We start from the raw sequence: 19,510 nt of genomic DNA on the forward strand, positions 1-19,510 counted from the left end.
CAAGGGTTTTTGCATTTATACATTCCTTCATAAACCGTGACAAGTAACAGAGTTTTATGATCAAATTACTCTCTTCATGATCCGTAGTTACTTACCGCGGTTTATGCACATTGCGTCTCATACATAAACCGTATTTACTTGCCACGGTTTATGACTAAAGGGTAAAACGTGGTAATTTACCACAGTTTACATAATAATAAATCAAGACACACAAATAAAGAAATTACTATTGTTATATTTAAGTAAACATTTCTCTCTTTTATTTTATTCAAGTAAAATGCCCTTTGATTTATATCCCCTATACTTTTATCAAATGAAATTTACTGCAATGTCTTGTTAAAATAATAAAAAAAGGTTAGACACTTGTATTAATATACATGGTTTGATATCTTTATATATAATTTTTTTTACTCTAACAAACTATTACTATCCATTTTAACGAACCAAAAAATTAAAAGTGACAGTCATTTTGAAACACAAGCAATAGCATGTAACAGTGAAACCTTATTTTACATTTCTTCTTTGTTGAGATATCAAACCCGAAAAGTTGACTAAATTTGATATTTCATTCACTACATCTTTCAAGCTTTTTCTTTTTCATTTTGTTTCTAAGAAAATAAAATAACAAAATCTCTTTCGTCTCTGATTATGATTAATGAATGGTGAGTATAAGCATTTTGAGCTCCTCTACAAATTTTTTGGTGAGTCTAAGCCTATAACTGAAGTAGGCCCAAATATTTTGTGTAACGAGCCCAACAATACGGAATTAGCCCAAAGTAAAAAGCCCAAATTAGAAAAAAATTAAATGTCGTTTTCAGGAGTGCCGAGCTTTTGCCGTATGCGGTGGCCATGGGAATGAAGTGATTGTTGTTCCCTGAGCTCTTAACATTCCAAAGGTTCACCTTTTACCCTATCTGAATTCCAATATTGAGTTCTATGTCTTTTTTGTTTTGAGGTTTTTCTTTTATACTTGGCAAGCTGAAAGAGTTGCTTTGAAATAATGAACTTTCACTGCCATTCAGAGCAGTGAGGTATGTTTACTGAGTTTCTAGGTATTCAATAGAGTGAATTTTTGAATGCCCCACGTTCATATATGAGGAACTAACATAAACATAACAGAAGAGGAGGGAAGTAAGGAATTGGGGATGAGTGTATGTAGAATTGAGAATAAGGGGTTAAGGATTCAGTGATTCACCACTTTCTCAATTAGGATAAATAAAATCAATACAAGCATTTTCGATAAGCTCATCAATCATAGTCGTTTTAAAAGAGCAAGTGCTTTGAAAGATCAAGGGAAGAGTGGTTATGATGGATGTAATGATGATAGGTTGCCTAGAACATGTTTGTAGAAATGCCTAGATGAAAGTTAATGACTTTCAGCACTTTCTCTTTCTTTGATTGAGCACTTATATAACTTATCATGCAGTAATGTGTATTTGTGTTTGCAACTTTCTTTGGATGTCAAATATTTTCTAACTTTTTTGCTTCTATGTGATTTCCAGCATCTAAAGATCTATCTGCACAACATGTATGTTCAGTTGTGAATAGAAGCTTCTCTTTTACGATGGCTTTCTTGTTTCACAAATTTCAAGAGGTATCTCTTTGTTTTGTCTTATGTTGGAAATGGTCACATTTTACTGTAAATAGCCAAAAATATGTAGACATTACTATTTAATTGCTAATAAAAATTAACAATGAGGAGAAAATGTTAGAGATCAGACCACCTCCAATTTTTTATATTTTTCATTTTATTTTCTCCATATTTTGTGTTGTTTCATGACCATTTAGTCTGTAAAGTTTTTAATTTCAAGGGTCTATAACAGACAATTGCATGTGGATTTTGAACATATCAATGCTCTGAAAGTGATGATGACTCATACCTTGGAAGTTTTCGCAGTAGTTTGTAGCTCCTAGAGAGATTACTGTTTTATAAGTTATCTCTTGTATTGTGTTATACTAAATTATAATTTGCCTGTTGTCCATCATGTGAAACTCGCAACAACGATCTTGTTCTGGATTTGTTTCAGGCTGTAAAAACACTTGCAAAAAGCCCTACTTTTGCTAGGGATCCAAGGAAGTTACAGTTTGATGCTGACATTAACCGCTTGTTCCTTTACACAAGGTCTGTATTTCTGTTGTCTCTGTGTAGTCATGAATAATCTGTATGCATTCATCATGAGTCAAACTCAGAATTTCATTCTCTCTTAATCATCTTACTTAAAGGCAGTGACACAGAATTGTTGACATTTAGTTTGGCTAGCAGCTTGATTGGACTATAGAACTTTTAAAATAGTTTTCATGCAGCATTAGAACAGATTTGATTCGTCGTAATACTTTAAAGCACTATAACATAATTATGAACATTTCTTCTCATGTAGACAATCAATGGGATTGTCCTGTTTTAACATCTTGACGTATTTTCCTCATGCAAAAGACTTAAATATCCAGCTACAATCTCTTGGGGAAGAATGCTGAAGAAGCAGATGCAGAGGAGATTATTGAAATGGCCGACAAAGCCTCTGTTGAGGTTCAACAGATGCAGGTGCAAGAAAATGTCCACTTTCAAATAAAGTCATTTAGCACATCCATGGATAAAATTCTTCTTCGGAATGAAAAGGGGGTGAATGATCCTCTGGAGTTATCTCGACAAGAAAATGCCTTGCCTCACTGTGACAGGCATAGCGTTAGTTTGGGTAGCAAAGACCCACCTACTGACAATCTTGGTGAGATTTTTGCTTTGTTTTCCATATTCCCCTTTTTTTTGGTGCACACTCTATTTAGCGTTATTTTACTCATTGCTACTCATATCATACTGTGCCTATTCCTTTTGATCCCTGGCTGTATAGAAAAATAGCTAAATGTATTAACAAATTCTACCAATATTATTCACAATTTTCTAGCTTTAACCTGCTTATTCACTGCTTATTGATGTCCATTTTGCGCAGCTGTCCCTAGACAAAGATCATTAAGCCTAGCTGAAGTTTCAAAGAGACTAAAGGATCAAGTTGGCTACCAACTTAATGTTAAACCTTCTCAAATATCTCACAAGGATGCTGGTCAAGGTCTATTTTTAGATGGTGCAGTGGATGTTGGTGCTGTGGTAGCCTTTTATCCTGGTGTAGTCTACTCTCCAGCTTATCATCAATATATTCCCGGATACCTTGATGAGCAGAACCCTTATTTGGTCACAAGACATGACGGGAATGTCATTGATGCCCAACCTTGGGGCTCTGGGGGCGACGAACAAGAATTGTGGAGTGGTAGAAAAATGGTAGTTAACAAGCCTGATATGGAAGGATCCCAAGTAGATAACACTGATAATTTTCTTGAGCGTAGAAACCCATTAGCCTTAGCTCATTTCGCTAATCACCCTGCAAAAGGAATGCTTCCAAATGTCATGATTTGCCCTTACAACTTTCCATTAACTGAAAGCAGCATGAGAGTTTACATCCCTAATGTATTATTTGGAAATACTGAAGTAAATACGAAGGCATTTGGCAACTTTTGGTTCAAATCTGGAGTTCCAAGAAATGGTGAATCACATGTCCCTACTCTGAAAACTGTTGTTTTGGTAGCAACTAGGGCTCTTCAAGATGAGGAGCTATTCCTTAACTACAGGCTAAGCAACTCTAAGCAGCTGCCAGAGTGGTATAATCCAGTGGATGAAGAATACTAGAATAGGACATTAGAAGATGGATCCAGTCAATGGCTATCAAGACCAAATAGTTTCCATGGTTATTCAGAATATCTGTATTTTATTTATTTATTATTTTTCGGCTTTATGAAGGCATATTTTGTTTCTATGTTGTCTCAAAAACACACACTAGTAAAATTCATGATTTTGATACTATCTATATATTAAGAACTAGTATTTTAACCTGTGTAATTCACGGGGCAACCAAATATTTTGTACCGCTAGTGTGACTAATTCTTAATCGATTTTGTAATTTTGTAAGATATGCATATAAATGAACTTTAATATTTAGACTTAAAACTTAAAAGATCGTATTACACAAATGAAATAGAAACTGGACAATTTTTATTACGCAGAGATGGCAAAAGCATTAAACCACTTCGACTATAATCAATGGTTATCACGATTCATGAGCTAACGGCTCTTCCTTCCACAACTAGTTATTTTGTTATATAGGCTCTTATGCAAGTATATTGTCAGCAATCAGCATGCTTTCATATGGTCCTATGAAATGTCCGCATAAAGGACCAAACAAGTAACTTAATACACTCTCCGCCCCCACTTGAAACTGGTTCACTCACACCAATCCATTTGCCGTTATGACAAGCCAATCTTGTTGCTCGCGAGCATCAAAATGACATTCAGATTCGCAAGACCAACAAAAACCAACTATTCAACTAATGGGAAAATATGGTCTACTTAACTAGTAGCAAGAAACAGCTAATGAGATCGAATTCAAGAGGCCTGTGATATGGCGGCAGCTCGAGCAGCACGCCTTTGGAGTGCCTTCAACCTATTTTCTTCCATTCGTGCTCTCTGCTCTTCTGTTATCTCATCTTTGCCAGACATGCTGGCTTCCTTATCTTGGATTACATTTGATGCCTCTTCAGTTGCAATGCTTTTGGACACTGCGTTGGCATCAGGCTCGTTCTGCATTGATTGAGATGGTTCCTGCATTAAAAGAGTGTTCCTCAGTTAAGATTTTGGCAACAATTCTTCTTTAGAAATACACAATTTACTCTATAGCTATTTGATTTTCAGAAAGAGAGTACATCACAAAAGGACGATAAACAAACTTCTATTTTGAAGAACTCAAACTTACTTCAGTGGCTGTATTGAAAAACTCCTCAATCATATCCTCTTGCATGTCATTAACATTTTGGGGTTCTGAAAACAGATCTCGTTCTTCATGATTTGCTTCCCCATTTACTGAAGATACATGAAGCCCCAAAATAAGAAATTAGTTAAGAAAAACAATATTGTCCATGTAAAAAATAACAAAAACTAAATAATTATTCCAGTCACAACATTACAGCAACGTTCTAGTGGATTATACAGAATCAGGCCACTACCCTATTTAGAGTATGAATCAAATGGAAGTTTTCTACAATTGTGATCCCACATAGGATTGATCAATTAACTCTGCATATCAAATTGCGAATTGGAGGAGCCTAACATTTAAGATACTAAACATGCTTGAAATCCAAACTTTCATAGGTAGTCCCCAATAATCATTTCCTGGATGTCATTAGCTAGTTGACTTGTTTGATAGTTGTTCCTAATTGCAAATAGTATCCATGTTCTATGAAACATTCTTATCTAATACTGCAAAGAGCAACATAGGTAGATACCTTGTTCTTCAGCCGGAATCTCTTGCCCGACAGGTGTTTCGTTTAATTTGGTTGGATCTCCACCATTTGCAACTCTTTCTCTCAAATCTCTAAGGCACATCTAGTTCAAGTGCAAATAACAATAACAATATCACAAATGTGAGTAATAAGAATCTATTTTATGTAGGGTGGAAAATTGGAAGTATGCATCATTCAAAACAACATCATCTACATTCAAACATACATTATCCACAAACATTGAAAAACAACACAGAACAACATATCAATCTATATCTAATTTACTCCCTCCATTACACAATATTTGTTACTTTGAAAATTTATATATTCATAACTCAGTGTATCCAGATCCAAAGTTACCTTGACGCGCTTAGTAGCAGCAACTTTCTCAACTTTGAGAACGAATTGATCAAAAGAGTAATAAGGTATCAGGCGAGAGTGCCATTCTGTGTACATCCGAAGTAAATTCCCCAAATCCTGAACCTAAAACACACACACACACACACACACACACACACACACACACAAAGTGAGATCGAAAAAGCTTAAATTGATGCGGAAAATGAAAGTAGTAGTAATTGATGCCAAGGCAATGGGATTATTACCTCGTGGCCGCGACCGCGGTATTTGAACTCGCGAGGGAAGTAGCGAAGGACGTAACCGAGGCCGTCGTCGGAGAGGAGGAGATCCGGCGTGAGCTTAGGCCTCGATCTGGGGACCTTCTTAGGCTTCTCCGCGGATTTGGAACTGCCGGCGGAAAATCTGGCTCCGCCGCCGGAATAAGGCTTGGAGGAAGAAGGAGGAGGAGGACGAGGAGGGGGAGGATTGCGATCGGCGGAGGAATGGGGGTTTTGGTCGGGAGCAGAAGAAGGGCAGTCGCGAGACCAGTGGCCTGGTCTGCCGCACTTGTAACAACCTGTTGCCGACATCTTTCTCTCTCTCTCTTTCTCTCTGAATTTGGTGATCTTCTTCAGAGTTCAGACTCAGATTCAGTCACACTAACAAGAACTGGTTAAGTTTATTTTGGGGTTTTTCTTATCTTCCTTTTCGCGGGAAATGGCGGGAAAACAAGGAGGGAATTTCCTTTTCTCTTTTTTATTTTTTTAGAATTTTATTTCATGTATAAAGAATTTTACATGTTAGACTATGCATTTAAATAATTTTTAAGAAAGTACATTTGTAAATTAATTATTTTGAATTTAAAATTTAAAATTTAATTTCTAAAAAAATCCAAATAATTGCAAACATTTGTCATTTTATTTGTCATATCATAAATTAAATAATTAGTTATTCAAATATAGGGGTGACAATATTACCAAAATTCGTAGATATCCACCCAATTTTTATCCACTTGGGATGGATAATTACCCGTCTCACACCGAGGCGGGTTCTTGAGCGGAACGGAGTATGACAGTTTAAGTTAAACCCGCTCCGGTATATATATATATATAATAATTAGTAAATCGTTTAATAATTTTGTATCGTATTTAAATTTTTACTTTAATTTATGTTATGTATGTAATGATGGTTATATAAATTTTAAAATTTAATTTTATTTGTTAAACTTTAATAATTTTAAGGGCGAGTAAAGGTAGGTTAGTGTTTAACTTTTTATGAGTAGATAGAAGCGGAACAAATTCGATGCGAGTTATTGTAAAATGGAGCAGGATCGAGTATGACAAAAATCCGCCCTATTCGCACCCATTGCCACCCCTATCAAATAACGTAATTTGTCTAAACATATATGATGATTTTTTAGTAATTAATAATAAAATATAAAACTATTTATCTTCTTTTTAAGATATAAAACTAATATTTTTTTGGGATCTATAAACGTTATTTAACTATTTGTATGAATAAAAGTGTTTCCTTTGTTAAACAAAATAAAAATAATAGAATGTAATGTCATGCAATATGCTTCGTCACTTTACCCAAACTTTGATTTGACAAGAAAAAATGTAGTTTCAAAATTTTATTTTTGTCACTAAAAGTATATAAGTTGAATTGCATGGGATTGAATCCTTTTTTTTTATATTGTTTTAGCGTCAGTGACACAAATAATTTGTCAAAAGCGTACTGTAAAAAAAAATATTCATAAAAATATAATCTACGAGAGACATTCAGCGTCTGTGTTTGGCTAAAATTTTTATATATGAATAATTTTAATGTGAAATACAAAAGTATTTGATCATTTTGGTGTTTTACACAGTTGTGGTAGTAGTACAAAACGTCACTGACGTTTTGTAATAAAAAAAATTTTTGATCATAAAAGAACAAAACGTCGCTGACGTTTTGTTAAAAAAATATTATTTTAATTAAAAAAATACAAAACGTCACTGACGTTTTGTAATAAAAAAAATTTTTTGATCATGAAAGAACAAAACGTCGCTGACGTTTTGTTAAAAAAAATATTATTTTGATTAAAAAAATACAAAACGTCACTGACGTTTTGTAAATGGCCATAGTTGTGTTTAACACACAGTTTGGTTCATAATGAAGAATTTCACCTCTAGTAATACAATATTAAAAAGAAAAAGTTCTCTGTGTTTTGCATACAGCAATATTAAAATAAAAAATCGAGATTGAACCCCTGTAGTCCGGAATTTTTGTTTTGTTTGAATGGGTTTTGATAATCCAAACACAAACTCCTTGCCGGAGAAAATGGGACAATGATTGTATAGAAAAGGGTAAACTACCAAAATCATTCTTAATTTTAAAGTAGGTCAACAAAAATAACGCTAAATTTTATATTTAATAAATGGTTTATATATATATAATCCAAAATTTTATAGATACATTTAGATAATTATTTAAAAAGTATATAAAAAATTAGATTAAAATTTTATCTCTAAAATTTTATTTTTTAAACGAATTCATTAACAAAAAAAATTGCAAAAAAAGAATTATTATGAAAGAAACTAAACATAATCTAGAAGGCTTAAGTTACTATATAGTTTGGTCTGCTGTTTTATTTTGTGTTGACTAATTTGTCTTAATTGATCCCTTCACATTGCCGTTCCAAGTTGGGGTATGTAGTAATTGTAATTAATACTAGTCTACTACTACTACTAATTCAAAGATGCTTCAATTGATGTGGCCGGCAAATGGAAGCTTATGGTACCAACAATCTCTAAGTCTTATCTTATATGTACTCTCTTAACTCTTTCTGGAATCAGGTTTTCAGCATGCATCTATCACTAGCCGCTACACAACCCTACAAATTTTATTGTTAGTGCTTGTCCAAAACCAAACTAGCTCTCCACATTCCTTTTTACTGCTTGAGGAAGAGAGAGAGAGAGAAAAAACTTGAGATTCTGAAAAATAAGGTAAAAGTAAAAATAATTCTTATTTCATATGTTGTGTTTATATTTCAGCTTTAAAATGATACACAAATTTTAATTTTATATATTAATTATGTTGATGTATGTACATAAAAAAATGCTATCGGCCTATCAAAAATTAACTATAAAATTAATATATATTTATATATATATAATATGATTTATTTAACTCATTTTAATATTTATATTTTAATATATAATTTACACAAATAATTAATTTTAAAAATACTAAAATTTATTATTTTTAATTAATAATTAGTCAATAATAATATTTAAAAAAATATTGTTAAATTATTAAAATAAAAAATTTAATTAATAATTAAAAATATTAACTCAAAACAACATATTCTTTTGGATGGACCTTGAGCTTTTCTCTATATTTTATGTGCTATAGGGTCTTATTTGGGGTGGATATACCCACTAATTACCAAACGCTTCCTTTGATCTCAATTTTTCTTTTTTTGGGGGGTCATACTTTGATCTCACTTTGAGTGTGATATCTGGCTGACTTCCAAATCAATAAGATCGTAGAGACAACCTGGCGCAGATAGAACATGTGTGCTAAAAAAAATTATATTTTTTTTCCAAAGAAATAACATTTGTATACTTTTTTATAATATAAAAAATTATTTTTCTTTCATTTTTTATTTTCTGTTGTTTCTATTGATATTTTTGCTATTTCTATTTCAGAAATTGCCCACAAATATTTTGTAAAAGACAATTTAGTTTTATCTTTTATTATTTTTACTGATTCAATACAACAGAAAAAAAATAATAAAGTCTCTGACTCAAAAAATATTAATATTTAAATTAAATTTAAAAAATAGAGATTATACCTAAATTATTTTCATGATTTTATTATTGGAGATCTTTCAATGAAAAAAATTACAAGATCAACACTGAAGAATATGAATTCAAGCAATATGGCCCCAATCTCAATTATTGAACCTAATAACATTGAAGAAGTTTTTGATGATCAATTTTAAGTGAAAGCAATGAAAGAAGAGCTACAAGTCATTTGAAAAAAATCAAGCGTGGACTCTAGTTGCAAGGCCAATTGAGAAGAAAATAACCGGAATTAGATGAATTTTCATAAATAAATTGGGAAAAAATGGAACGATAACTAGAAATAAAGCTCGGCTTATGGATTAGGATTTGACCAAGAAGAAGAAATCGATTTTGATGAATTATTTGCTACAGTGGCTAAACTGCAAGTTATTAGATTGCTACTTGCTTATGCTGCACATTGTGGATTCAAATTATTTCAAATGGATGTAAAATATGCATTTTTAAATAGAATTATAGATAGAGATGCCTATGTTGCACAACTTCCTGACTTTGAAAATAAAAAATTTTCTAATAATGTTTTTAAACTAATTAAGATTCTTTGTGTATTGAGACAAGTTCTTAGAGTTTGGTATAAAAGATTTAGATTTTTTTTTTGCTTAATAATTTTTAAAATGGTACAACAGATACTACTTTATTTATAAAGAATTCCAAAGACAATTTTATTTTAGTACAAGTATATGTTAATGATATTGTCTTTGGATCTATCGATAAATCTCTTTATGTAGAATTTGGTAGCTTAGTGATAAGTGAATTTGATATGAATCTCATGGGTGAACTCACATTCTTTCTTGGTTTACAAATAAAATAAATGAATGATGTAATTTTTGTACATAAAAAAAATATGCCAAAGAATTGGTAATCAAGTTTGGAATGGAGCTTGCTAAGCCGATGAGCACCCTTGCATCTTTCAACAAAGATCGACAAAAACAAAAATGCAAAGGATGTTGATAAAATAAGATACCAAAGAATGATAGGCTCACTAATGTACTTAATAGCCTCAAGATCTGACATAATCTTTAGTGTAGGGCTGTGTCTAATATTTCAATCCTAAATTTAAGAGTCTCATTTAAGTGCAGGGCTGCATTTAGATAGCTCAAGTGCCATTTCTGTTCCCAGTCACGACCTCCTTTAGATACCCCAGGCACAAGCATTAGTAATAGGCAATCAGCTCTCCCTGTATCAAGTCCGCAACACATTCCATCATTGCATGAACCTAGACAAATAGAGACCTTTACTACACCTCAGGTTGATTCTATTAAGCAATCTAGCAGAGTTAAGAAAGCACCAGTGTATTTGCAAGATTTTTGTTGTGCATATATCCTATTTCTAATTCAATATCTTATGTATCTTTGTCCACTAACCAGCTAAATTTTTCTCTGACTGTTTCTACAAATAACGAACTAACCACCTTTGAGAAAGCTATTGCACAAGATTATTGGAAAGAGGTTATAAACAGTGAACTTTTGGCACTTGAACAAACTAAAACTTGATCTTTCACTCCTCTACCACCTGAAAAGAAAGCCATTGGTTGTCGTTGGGTTCTCAAGACAAAATTTAATCCTGATAGGTCAGTTGAAAGATACAAAGCAAGATTGGTTGAGAAGGGTTATACACAGCGATATGACCTGGATTATCTAGATACATTTAGTCTTGTTGTTAAGATAACCACCGTGAGGTTAATTCTAGCTTTGACAGTGATTAAAGGTTGATATTGTCATCAACTTGATGTCAATACCACTCTCTTCTATGGAGATCTCAAGGAAACAATTTTCATGAAACCACCACCCGGTCTTTCTCTCTGTTATCCTGACTTAGTTTGCAGACTCGATAACTCTCTTTATGGACTCAAATAAGCGAGCAGGTAATGGAACATCAAGCTTATTCGGTCCTTCTCGGTCATGGTTACAAGCAATCAAAGAATGATTACTCCCTTTTCACCAAGTTCAACTCAGAATCATCTTTTACAGTGATCTTGGCCTATATGGATGATTTAGTGTTGGCAAGAAATTATCTCAACGAGATCCAATTTATTAAACTAGTTCTGGACCAGTAGTTCAAAATTAAGGACTTGGGCAATTTGAAATACTTTCTTGGTTTTGAAGTTGCAAGGACAGCGAAGGGTATTGCCCTTTATCAGCGCTAATATGCCTTAGATTTACTTGAGGAATGTGGCCTCTTGGGTGCCAAACCAGCAACCACTCCAAGGGAGTACAATCTCAAACTCCCTAAGGAATCAGAAACTACACTTGTTGATGTTACGAGATATAGAAGATTAATTGGTTGGTTGGTATATCTAACCAACACCCGACTTGATATCAGTTTTGTTGTAAGAAAACTGAGCAAATTCTTATGCAAGTCCTCTGATGTTCATCTTCAAGCAGCTTATCGGATTCTTAATTGATGATCGAACTTTTGTGTGGTATAAAATTTCAAAATAAATTCTCGTTGCAAGTATAGGTGCTAAACCAACAATAATCCTTTCATACAAAAATTTGTTTGTCACAAGTAACAAACCCCTAAAATTATAAACCGAAGTATTCAAACCTCGGGTCGTTCTCCCTAGGAATTGTAATAAGGTGTTCTTGTTATTGGTTAGAGGTATGTTTTGGGGTTTTCAGAATAAGAGACTAGAATTGTAAATTGCAAAGGAGATAAACTAATAACTATGAAGGCTCTTGGCAAGGTGTGAGAACTAGAGGTCCTATCCTAGTTATCATTATCAAATTATCCATTGCTCCCACTTGGTTAACCTCTAATCACAGAGGAAAGTCAAGTGGATGAATTAACTTGAGTCCACAAGTCCTAGCCAATTCCCAAGGAAAGACTAGGTTTAGTGGCATTCAAGTCAATTAGCAACTTCTAATTATCAGTTAACAAAGGAATTAGACAACTCAAAAGTCACTAATTACTCAACCAAAGTCAAGAGGAACAAAATCTATACCAAAATCCAACCAAGCTTTTTATCAAATACTTGGAAGGCAATAAAAGTAAACAACATGAATTGCAAGAATTAAAGAGAGATCTAACTACAATGGCAAGAGATCAATAATAGAGAAGCAAAACAATTATGAAACAATAAAGAACTTACCAATTACATTGAAGACGAAATATAGATCTACAAAAGAAAGTTCATAAACTACAACTAACGATCCAAGGGAATTACAAGAGAAGAAGAATTCTACAACTACAAGAGAACAATTAAGGAAGAAAAAGGAAAATTAAGAGAGAAGAAGAAGTAGATATAGATCTAAACCTAATCCTAATTCTAGAGAGAAGAGAGAGCTTATCTCTCTAGAAACTAACTCTAAACTAAAACTAAACTAATTGGTAACTAACTTCCCTATTCCCCTTCAATCCTTGAGTTAAATAGCATCAGAAATGAGTTGGATTGGGCCCAAAATGCTTTAGAAATCGCTGGCCACGAGTTGCCTTTAAGTGAGTCACGTGCAGCATCAATGCGTACGCATCCCTAAACGCATTGCAACTATGACAAATCTTATATCATTTTGAAGCCCCGGATGTTAGCTTTCCAACGCAACTAAAACCGCCTCATTTAGACCTATGTAACTCAAGTTATGATCGATTAAATGTGAAGAGGTCGAGCTTGACAGCTTTGCGATTCCTTCATTTCTTCATGAGTTCTCCATTTCTACATGCTTTTTCTTCATTCCCTCAATTATAATCTTTACCTCCTAAACCTGAAATCACTTAACAAACATATCAAGGCATCTAATGGACTCAAGGTGAATTAAATTTAGCTATTTTAAGACCCAAAAAACATGTTTTCATTCTTAAGCACAATTAAAGGATAATTTACAAAATCATCTATTTTAGTGAATAAATGGGAGACAAGTTGACAAAACCCTCTAAATTCAACACAAGATAAACCCTACAAATGAGGTTTATCAGTACATCAAATCTGCTCCGGCTTCGGGTTGTTCTTCTCCGTAGATTCTGATATCAGGATTTCTAGATTTGCCGATTCAGATTGGGCTCAATGTCCAGATACCAGACGCTCCATCACTGGTTTTTTTTCTTCTTGGGTTCCTCCTTTATTTCTTGGAAGAGTAAAAAGTAATCCACTGTGTTCCACTCCTCTTCCGAGGCAGAATATAGGTCTCTCGCCATAACCACTTGTGAAGCTCAATGGCTCAGCTACTTGTTGCGCGATCTTCACCTTGACCAGCAGCAGCCCATCTCCATTTATTGTGACAGTCAATCGGCTAGACACATCGCAGCCAATTTAGTGTTCCATGAACGTACCAAACACATTGAGATTGATTGTCACATTATTCGGGATAAGCTATTTAGTGGCCTTCTTCATCTTCTGCCAATCAGCTCTAGCAATCACACTGCCGACTTGTTCACCAAACCTTTATCCCTTACTCCTTTTAATTCTTGTGTATCCAACCTTGGCATGCTTGATTTCCATCAACTAAGCACTGCCAACTTGAGGGGGGCATGTTACATTATAGGATTAACTGATATTTTACTTTTCCTTCATTTGTAAATTAGTTAGTTACTAGATATTTAATTAGCAATCAGGTATTAATCTAGCTGGCAATTAGTTAGCTACATTATTTAGATGTAATCTTCCATATATATAGTGTTGGGCACTAATTAATTTGGTTAGCTTGCCTTTACCCCTCACAAACCCTCACTTGTAACTGCAAGCACCATTCCCCCCCTCTCTCTCTCATAGCACACATTTATCTATATGGCTTAAAAGTCATACTACCAATTGTTTCGTTGTATTTGCTATTGTTACCTCTTTAAGCAATATTCTAAGGTCTTAATATGTTCTGAGATAACTAAAATGATGAAGAGGCCATACGTCTTGTTATGTGATCATATGCTGCTTTTAATTCATATTTTTTTAATGTTACTATTTTTCTAATTTTTTTGTGGTCTCTAACCTATGCTTGCAGGTAGGGGTGGCAAACAGGTCGAGATTCGCTATGCCGACTCACATAACTCACAAAAAAAAAGTGAGTCGAGCTAGAAATTTAAGATCGCTATAATATGAAAGCTCGCTTAATACGCACCGCTTAATCAATGGGTTTTGGCAGAACGGGACGAGTTTGTCCGGCGGGACTTTTGGCTTTAAGATGATAATTGAATTTGGAACATTACTTTTGTGTTCGTATTTGAAATGTTTGTTCATTTTACTTTAAATTATAATTTTGACTATATTTGATTGATTAGAGATTTGGATAATATTTAATTATATATTTTGGACAATGTTTTGCGTTGGACAATATTGATTTCGTTATTTTATTTAAAAAATTTTGGTTAATGATTATGTTTTAGATATTTAAGATTATAAATACTTTAGTGCTTGTAAATTTAAAATTATAATTTTTTATGTCTTTAAAAATTATAAATTTATTGAGATGTTGGTGAAATTATAAGTTTACATGGCAGGATTTTGATGAGGTGAGGTGGGAGTGGGAGTACAGAACATGCTAGCTCACTTTTTTTTTTAATCAATGATAAGAGACTCGAATCCGCAACCTCTTAATTGAGTATGAGGAGACTATGTCATTTGAGTTATAACGCATTGGTACAGACTAATTCACTTACCACCCCTATTTGTAGGTATTTAATTTGCTCTCTTTGATGATAAAAAGAGGAGTAATTGGAATAAAGAGAAAATAAGGATAGAAAGACTTATGGTTTATGCTATAAACCTTTATGTTAAAAATGTTTTGCGAATTTTTTATTTGGCTTTATTTTGGATGATTTGGGTTTATTGTCATAATTATTGTATAGCTACATCTATTATGAGGGAGCTTAAATCTTTGGACTCACAGAAATTTTTTTTGTAAATAAAAGGGAGGTTATCCTATTTTCATTAATTTTCTTTAAATGCTCTTTATTTTAAAATATTTGTGATCAATAGATACATAATTATTATAATCGAACTAGTGATCGAACTAGTTAGGTTACTATTTTGTTGGTTCAATTGATTAATTCGATCCTACATAAAAAAAATTGTCAAAAATTTAAAATACATATCTTTATTAATATTTCAAGAATAATCAACTCTCAAAAAAAAAATTTTTTATGAGTAAAGGGCATAAAGCCCAAAAACAGAGAACTACATAGAAATCATTCTGAGAAATTTAACCCCAAAGGCATCCGTCATAAGCGCCGTAGAAAGGAACGCCGGAGGAGAAGAGAAACAGGTGAGCCCAATCTGACAGAGATGAACCTTCTTAACCAACAAATCCGGATAGAAATTCCTTTCTCTGTAGACATGGGAGACACGAACATCCCATGAATGAGCAAGAAGCAGCTTGATGGCACGCAGTAGAGGGTTTCTGCATCTCTTGAGGAAGTAAAGTTCTGGATAAAATTGGAAGTGCAGAGGGAGTCCGTCTCAACCAGGAGCTTCTCAATGCCTAGGTCACGAGCCAACTTAATCCCTGCGTACAAGCCCCATATCTCAGCCAAAGTGATCAAACAATTCTCCAAATTCATCATGAATCCTGCAATCGTTCTGCCCTGACAGTTCCTAATCAGACCACCACAACTTGCCATGCTTGCCAGTGGGGGATAACTGAACCATCAACGTTCAACTTAAACCAGTCTTTAGTTGGGAGTTTTCATCTAATCATATATTTTCTACTGGAACTCAGTATTGAAACCCCATCTTCAAAAATGGCGAGACAATCTTCATAGTTCTTAGCCAGGTAAATAGCTTGATTAAGTAATATATCAGAGTTAGAGGGGGAGTCTTGAAATATGAGTTCATTTTTACTTTTTCATGCTAGGTTGCAGGTGGTGATGAAAATAATGGGCCAACTGGTTCCATTTCTGTTATGAGGGCTTCACAAATTCTCTTTCAGCCAGAGTTGGGTATCTGTCTAAAAGAAATATTGCTACCAAACTCTTCCAAATTCTGCTGATGAAAGGGCAATCACGCATAACATGGAACAAGGTTTCGTGGTTATTTGAACATCTTAGACCTGTTACTTCAGTAAGTCTTTTTCTAGCTCTAATCTCATTAGTTAGGTGGGCATTTTGAGATAGAAGCCAAGTGAAGGCTCTCAGACGTTGAAAATAATTGAGTTTCCATATTTTATCAAAAAAAAAAAGAACACACTGCTTAGGTTGGATTTGTATATTACTAAATATGTAGATTTAATAGAAAAAATTCATGTACTTGAGGGGATCCAACAAATCATATCATCTAAATCCCATTAGAGTGCTTTAATTGATGTTATCATAACGATAGTTTTACTAGGTAGAATTTGGTTTAGAATGATAAGCTTCCAGGTATCGTCACCTACCCTCCAAATTAGGTGAGGTGTGAATTCATTCCATATTTTAACGATACCTTGACACATATTAAAGCTACTATTTTTTAGCTTTACAGTAGTCATCAATGTTTCCCTGTAGCCATACTTACTACGAAGTATTTTCACTTAGAGATTTTTTTGTTGATCAACTCTCAAATTCTAAAAGTAACTAATATAAAGATAGACATAAAATTAGTCAGTACTACTATAATAATATCTTAATTTAACAAAATAAGAATACCAATTCATGAACTATATCAAAAAGTAATTTCAAAGTTTGAGTATCAGTATATAAATAAATAATTATATATATACATATAAGTTTTTTTTCAAAATAAATAATTTTTATTTTATTTTTATATTAAATTAGTTACTATTTTTTATTTTAGTAATTCATCAATTAATTTGTACTTATTACATTATTCAAGTATGTGTTAAAAAAATTAATATTAATAGATCATATAATTATAAATAGCAAAAGTATTTTATGATTAATAAAAGTATTTTTATTTACTTTTTAATTTATAGATATTTAATAAAATTTAATGTTTATGTTAATAATTATATATAATTAAAAAATAATTAATTTAAAATATTGAATATAAAAAATATTGAATTAAATATTTCTGTATATATATATATATATATATATATATATATATATATGTGTGTGTGTGTATTAATTAGGATATTATATAAAATTAAAATATATACTTTAAAAAGCATAAAAGATAGAAAACAAATTGGTGTAGTGGTTGTTAACCTGGTCTTTCTATTGACCGATTTATTTTTTTAAAAGGTTAAAACACTACATTAGATAGAATTAGTGTACAGTTCAATGTTATAAAAATCGAATTGGATCAGTCGATTGGACCGGTTCAACCTTAAAAGATTTGCAATTGGTGATCCTTTGATTTATTATATGCTTCATGTTTTTATTGTTCTATTCTTATAAAGAAAAAATTTGCAATTAGTGATTGTATGATTCATGTTTTGATTGCTTTGTTAATTTTGTTTTCATTGTTTGGTTGCACTGTCCCTGTTCTTGATCTTCGCCAACTTGCTACTCCTTCTCCGTGTTAGATTCTTTTTGTTTCAAGCTTTGTTATGTTTTTGTTTTAGGCTCTGTTGTGTTGTGTGTTTGTTTCGGGCTCTGTTGTGTGTTTATTGAACAACATTATCATTTTTTGTCTTACTTTTTGACTTAGCTACGTTAAAATAATATTCTCTATCTTTAACTTGTGCATTGTAATTCAATCTAATTATTTTTAATAGAAGTATAATTATGTTAATTGTCAACAAATTTGCAGTAAGTTATTGCATATTTTGATGATTAATTACATTTAGTTGGTAATATTTTACGTAGAGTTTTAAATTTGAAAGATATTTAGGATATTTATTTATAATTTATTTATTATTTTATTATGAAACATTTTTTTCGGTTGAATCACAGTTAAATTGGTTGAATCAATAAATCAATAAATCAGTAACTAAAATGGTTTGATGATTGGTCCGATTTTTATAATTTTAGTACAGTTTATTAGTTTTTTTTTCAAACCAGTCGGTTCAGTTGAATTTTTATAACTATGAAGAGAAAAATTGTTGAGTTTAAAATTTTTTTTATTATTTATTGTGATGACAAATATTTGGTTGATTGATTAAAAATTGATTCCAATTTATAGTGTGATATTTATGTTACAAAGTTTTAGAATTGACATTAACATATATAGTAATTTGATTTGATTTAGAAAGAATCAACCATTAAAAACAAGATATCAAAGAAATTAATGCTGATAATTACGAGAAAAATGGACATAATATTAATGTCATGGTTGTTTTCTTTTTTATTTGGTAGTATTAATCTCTTTGATGTATTACTTTTAATATGGTTGATTCTTTCCAAATCAAATCAAATCACCATACGTATTAATGCTAATCTTAAAATTTAATAACACAAATAATTACACTATAAATTAGAATAAATTCTTAATCAATCAACTAAATATTTATCATAACAATAAATAATAAAATCTTTTTTTAAACTCAACAATTATTAATACAATAATAAAAAAACAATTATTAATACAAAAAAATATATATATAAAAGAAATGTACAGAAAAATAGTATATAATATTTTATCTTGTTACAATGATACCTACTATTGTTAAGTCAACAAAAAAAAAATGGTAACCACTATTTTTTACGTCAATCTATTTGTTTTAATTTTTTAATGCTTCACAAAAGAAATGCGTAATTGTGTGTGTATATATATATGAAACTTTTTTTTCCTTCTTTTATTAACCAAACCTTTCTTTTATTTATTCACCTAATTGCAACAAATAAAAAGATAAAAAAAAAAACTCATACAAGTATACAACACTTGAAGAACAAAACTGTTACAAAACTTCCCTACATAATTAAGTGTTGTATGTATGTCCCGAATATTTGCCTTCACTATAGTCGAATGCCAGTTTCTAAATTAAAGAAAAAAAAATCTAAACAATATTTGTTACGATTCTTTAATTAATTATTATAATCTAAATTTAATTAAGTGGATGACGAAACGCAAGATGAATTGATCCGAATGCATTGGAGGAGAATATTCAAAGATTTAAAGGAAAAGCAATTGACGAGTCCGCAAATTATGGCCGTAGGATCATATCCTATCCAATCAATGAATAAACATTAAACAG

At 32.0% G+C, this 19,510-nt stretch overlaps 2 protein-coding genes across 6 annotated transcripts; one reads left to right on the top strand and one right to left on the bottom strand.

Moving 5' to 3' along the window:
• The first annotated feature begins 766 nt into the window (after positions 1 to 766).
• Positions 767 to 3,903, top strand: LOC112789200 (uncharacterized). 5 transcript variants are annotated; one of them, XM_025830991.3, is made up of 5 exons: positions 767 to 896; positions 1,503 to 1,594; positions 2,028 to 2,122; positions 2,449 to 2,723; positions 2,946 to 3,903. In XM_025830991.3, the coding sequence occupies exons 2-5, from the start codon at positions 1,565 to 1,567 to the stop codon at positions 3,674 to 3,676; spliced, it is 1,131 nt and encodes a 376-aa protein (XP_025686776.1). In that variant the 5' UTR covers positions 767 to 896; positions 1,503 to 1,564; the 3' UTR covers positions 3,677 to 3,903. The 5 variants fall into 5 exon arrangements, with proteins under 5 accessions (XP_025686776.1, XP_025686778.1, XP_025686779.1 ...); XM_025830993.3 differs by having other exon boundaries at positions 834 to 896; positions 2,435 to 2,723; XM_025830994.3 differs by having other exon boundaries at positions 852 to 896; positions 2,379 to 2,723.
• A 114-nt stretch (positions 3,904 to 4,017) lies between these two features.
• Positions 4,018 to 6,337, bottom strand: LOC112789202 (uncharacterized). Its single transcript, XM_025830995.3, has 5 exons — positions 5,928 to 6,337; positions 5,683 to 5,805; positions 5,326 to 5,425; positions 4,797 to 4,903; positions 4,018 to 4,645 (listed from the first exon to the last, which is right to left on the bottom strand). Exons 1-5 carry the CDS (start codon positions 6,249 to 6,251, stop codon positions 4,430 to 4,432), a joined length of 870 nt encoding a protein of 289 aa, XP_025686780.1. The 5' UTR covers positions 6,252 to 6,337; the 3' UTR covers positions 4,018 to 4,429.
• Positions 6,338 to 19,510: the final 13,173 nt, after the last annotated feature.

This window comes from Arachis hypogaea, chromosome 3 (genome assembly GCF_003086295.3).
Source record: "Arachis hypogaea cultivar Tifrunner chromosome 3, arahy.Tifrunner.gnm2.J5K5, whole genome shotgun sequence".
Classification (NCBI taxonomy): domain Eukaryota; kingdom Viridiplantae; phylum Streptophyta; class Magnoliopsida; order Fabales; family Fabaceae; genus Arachis; species Arachis hypogaea.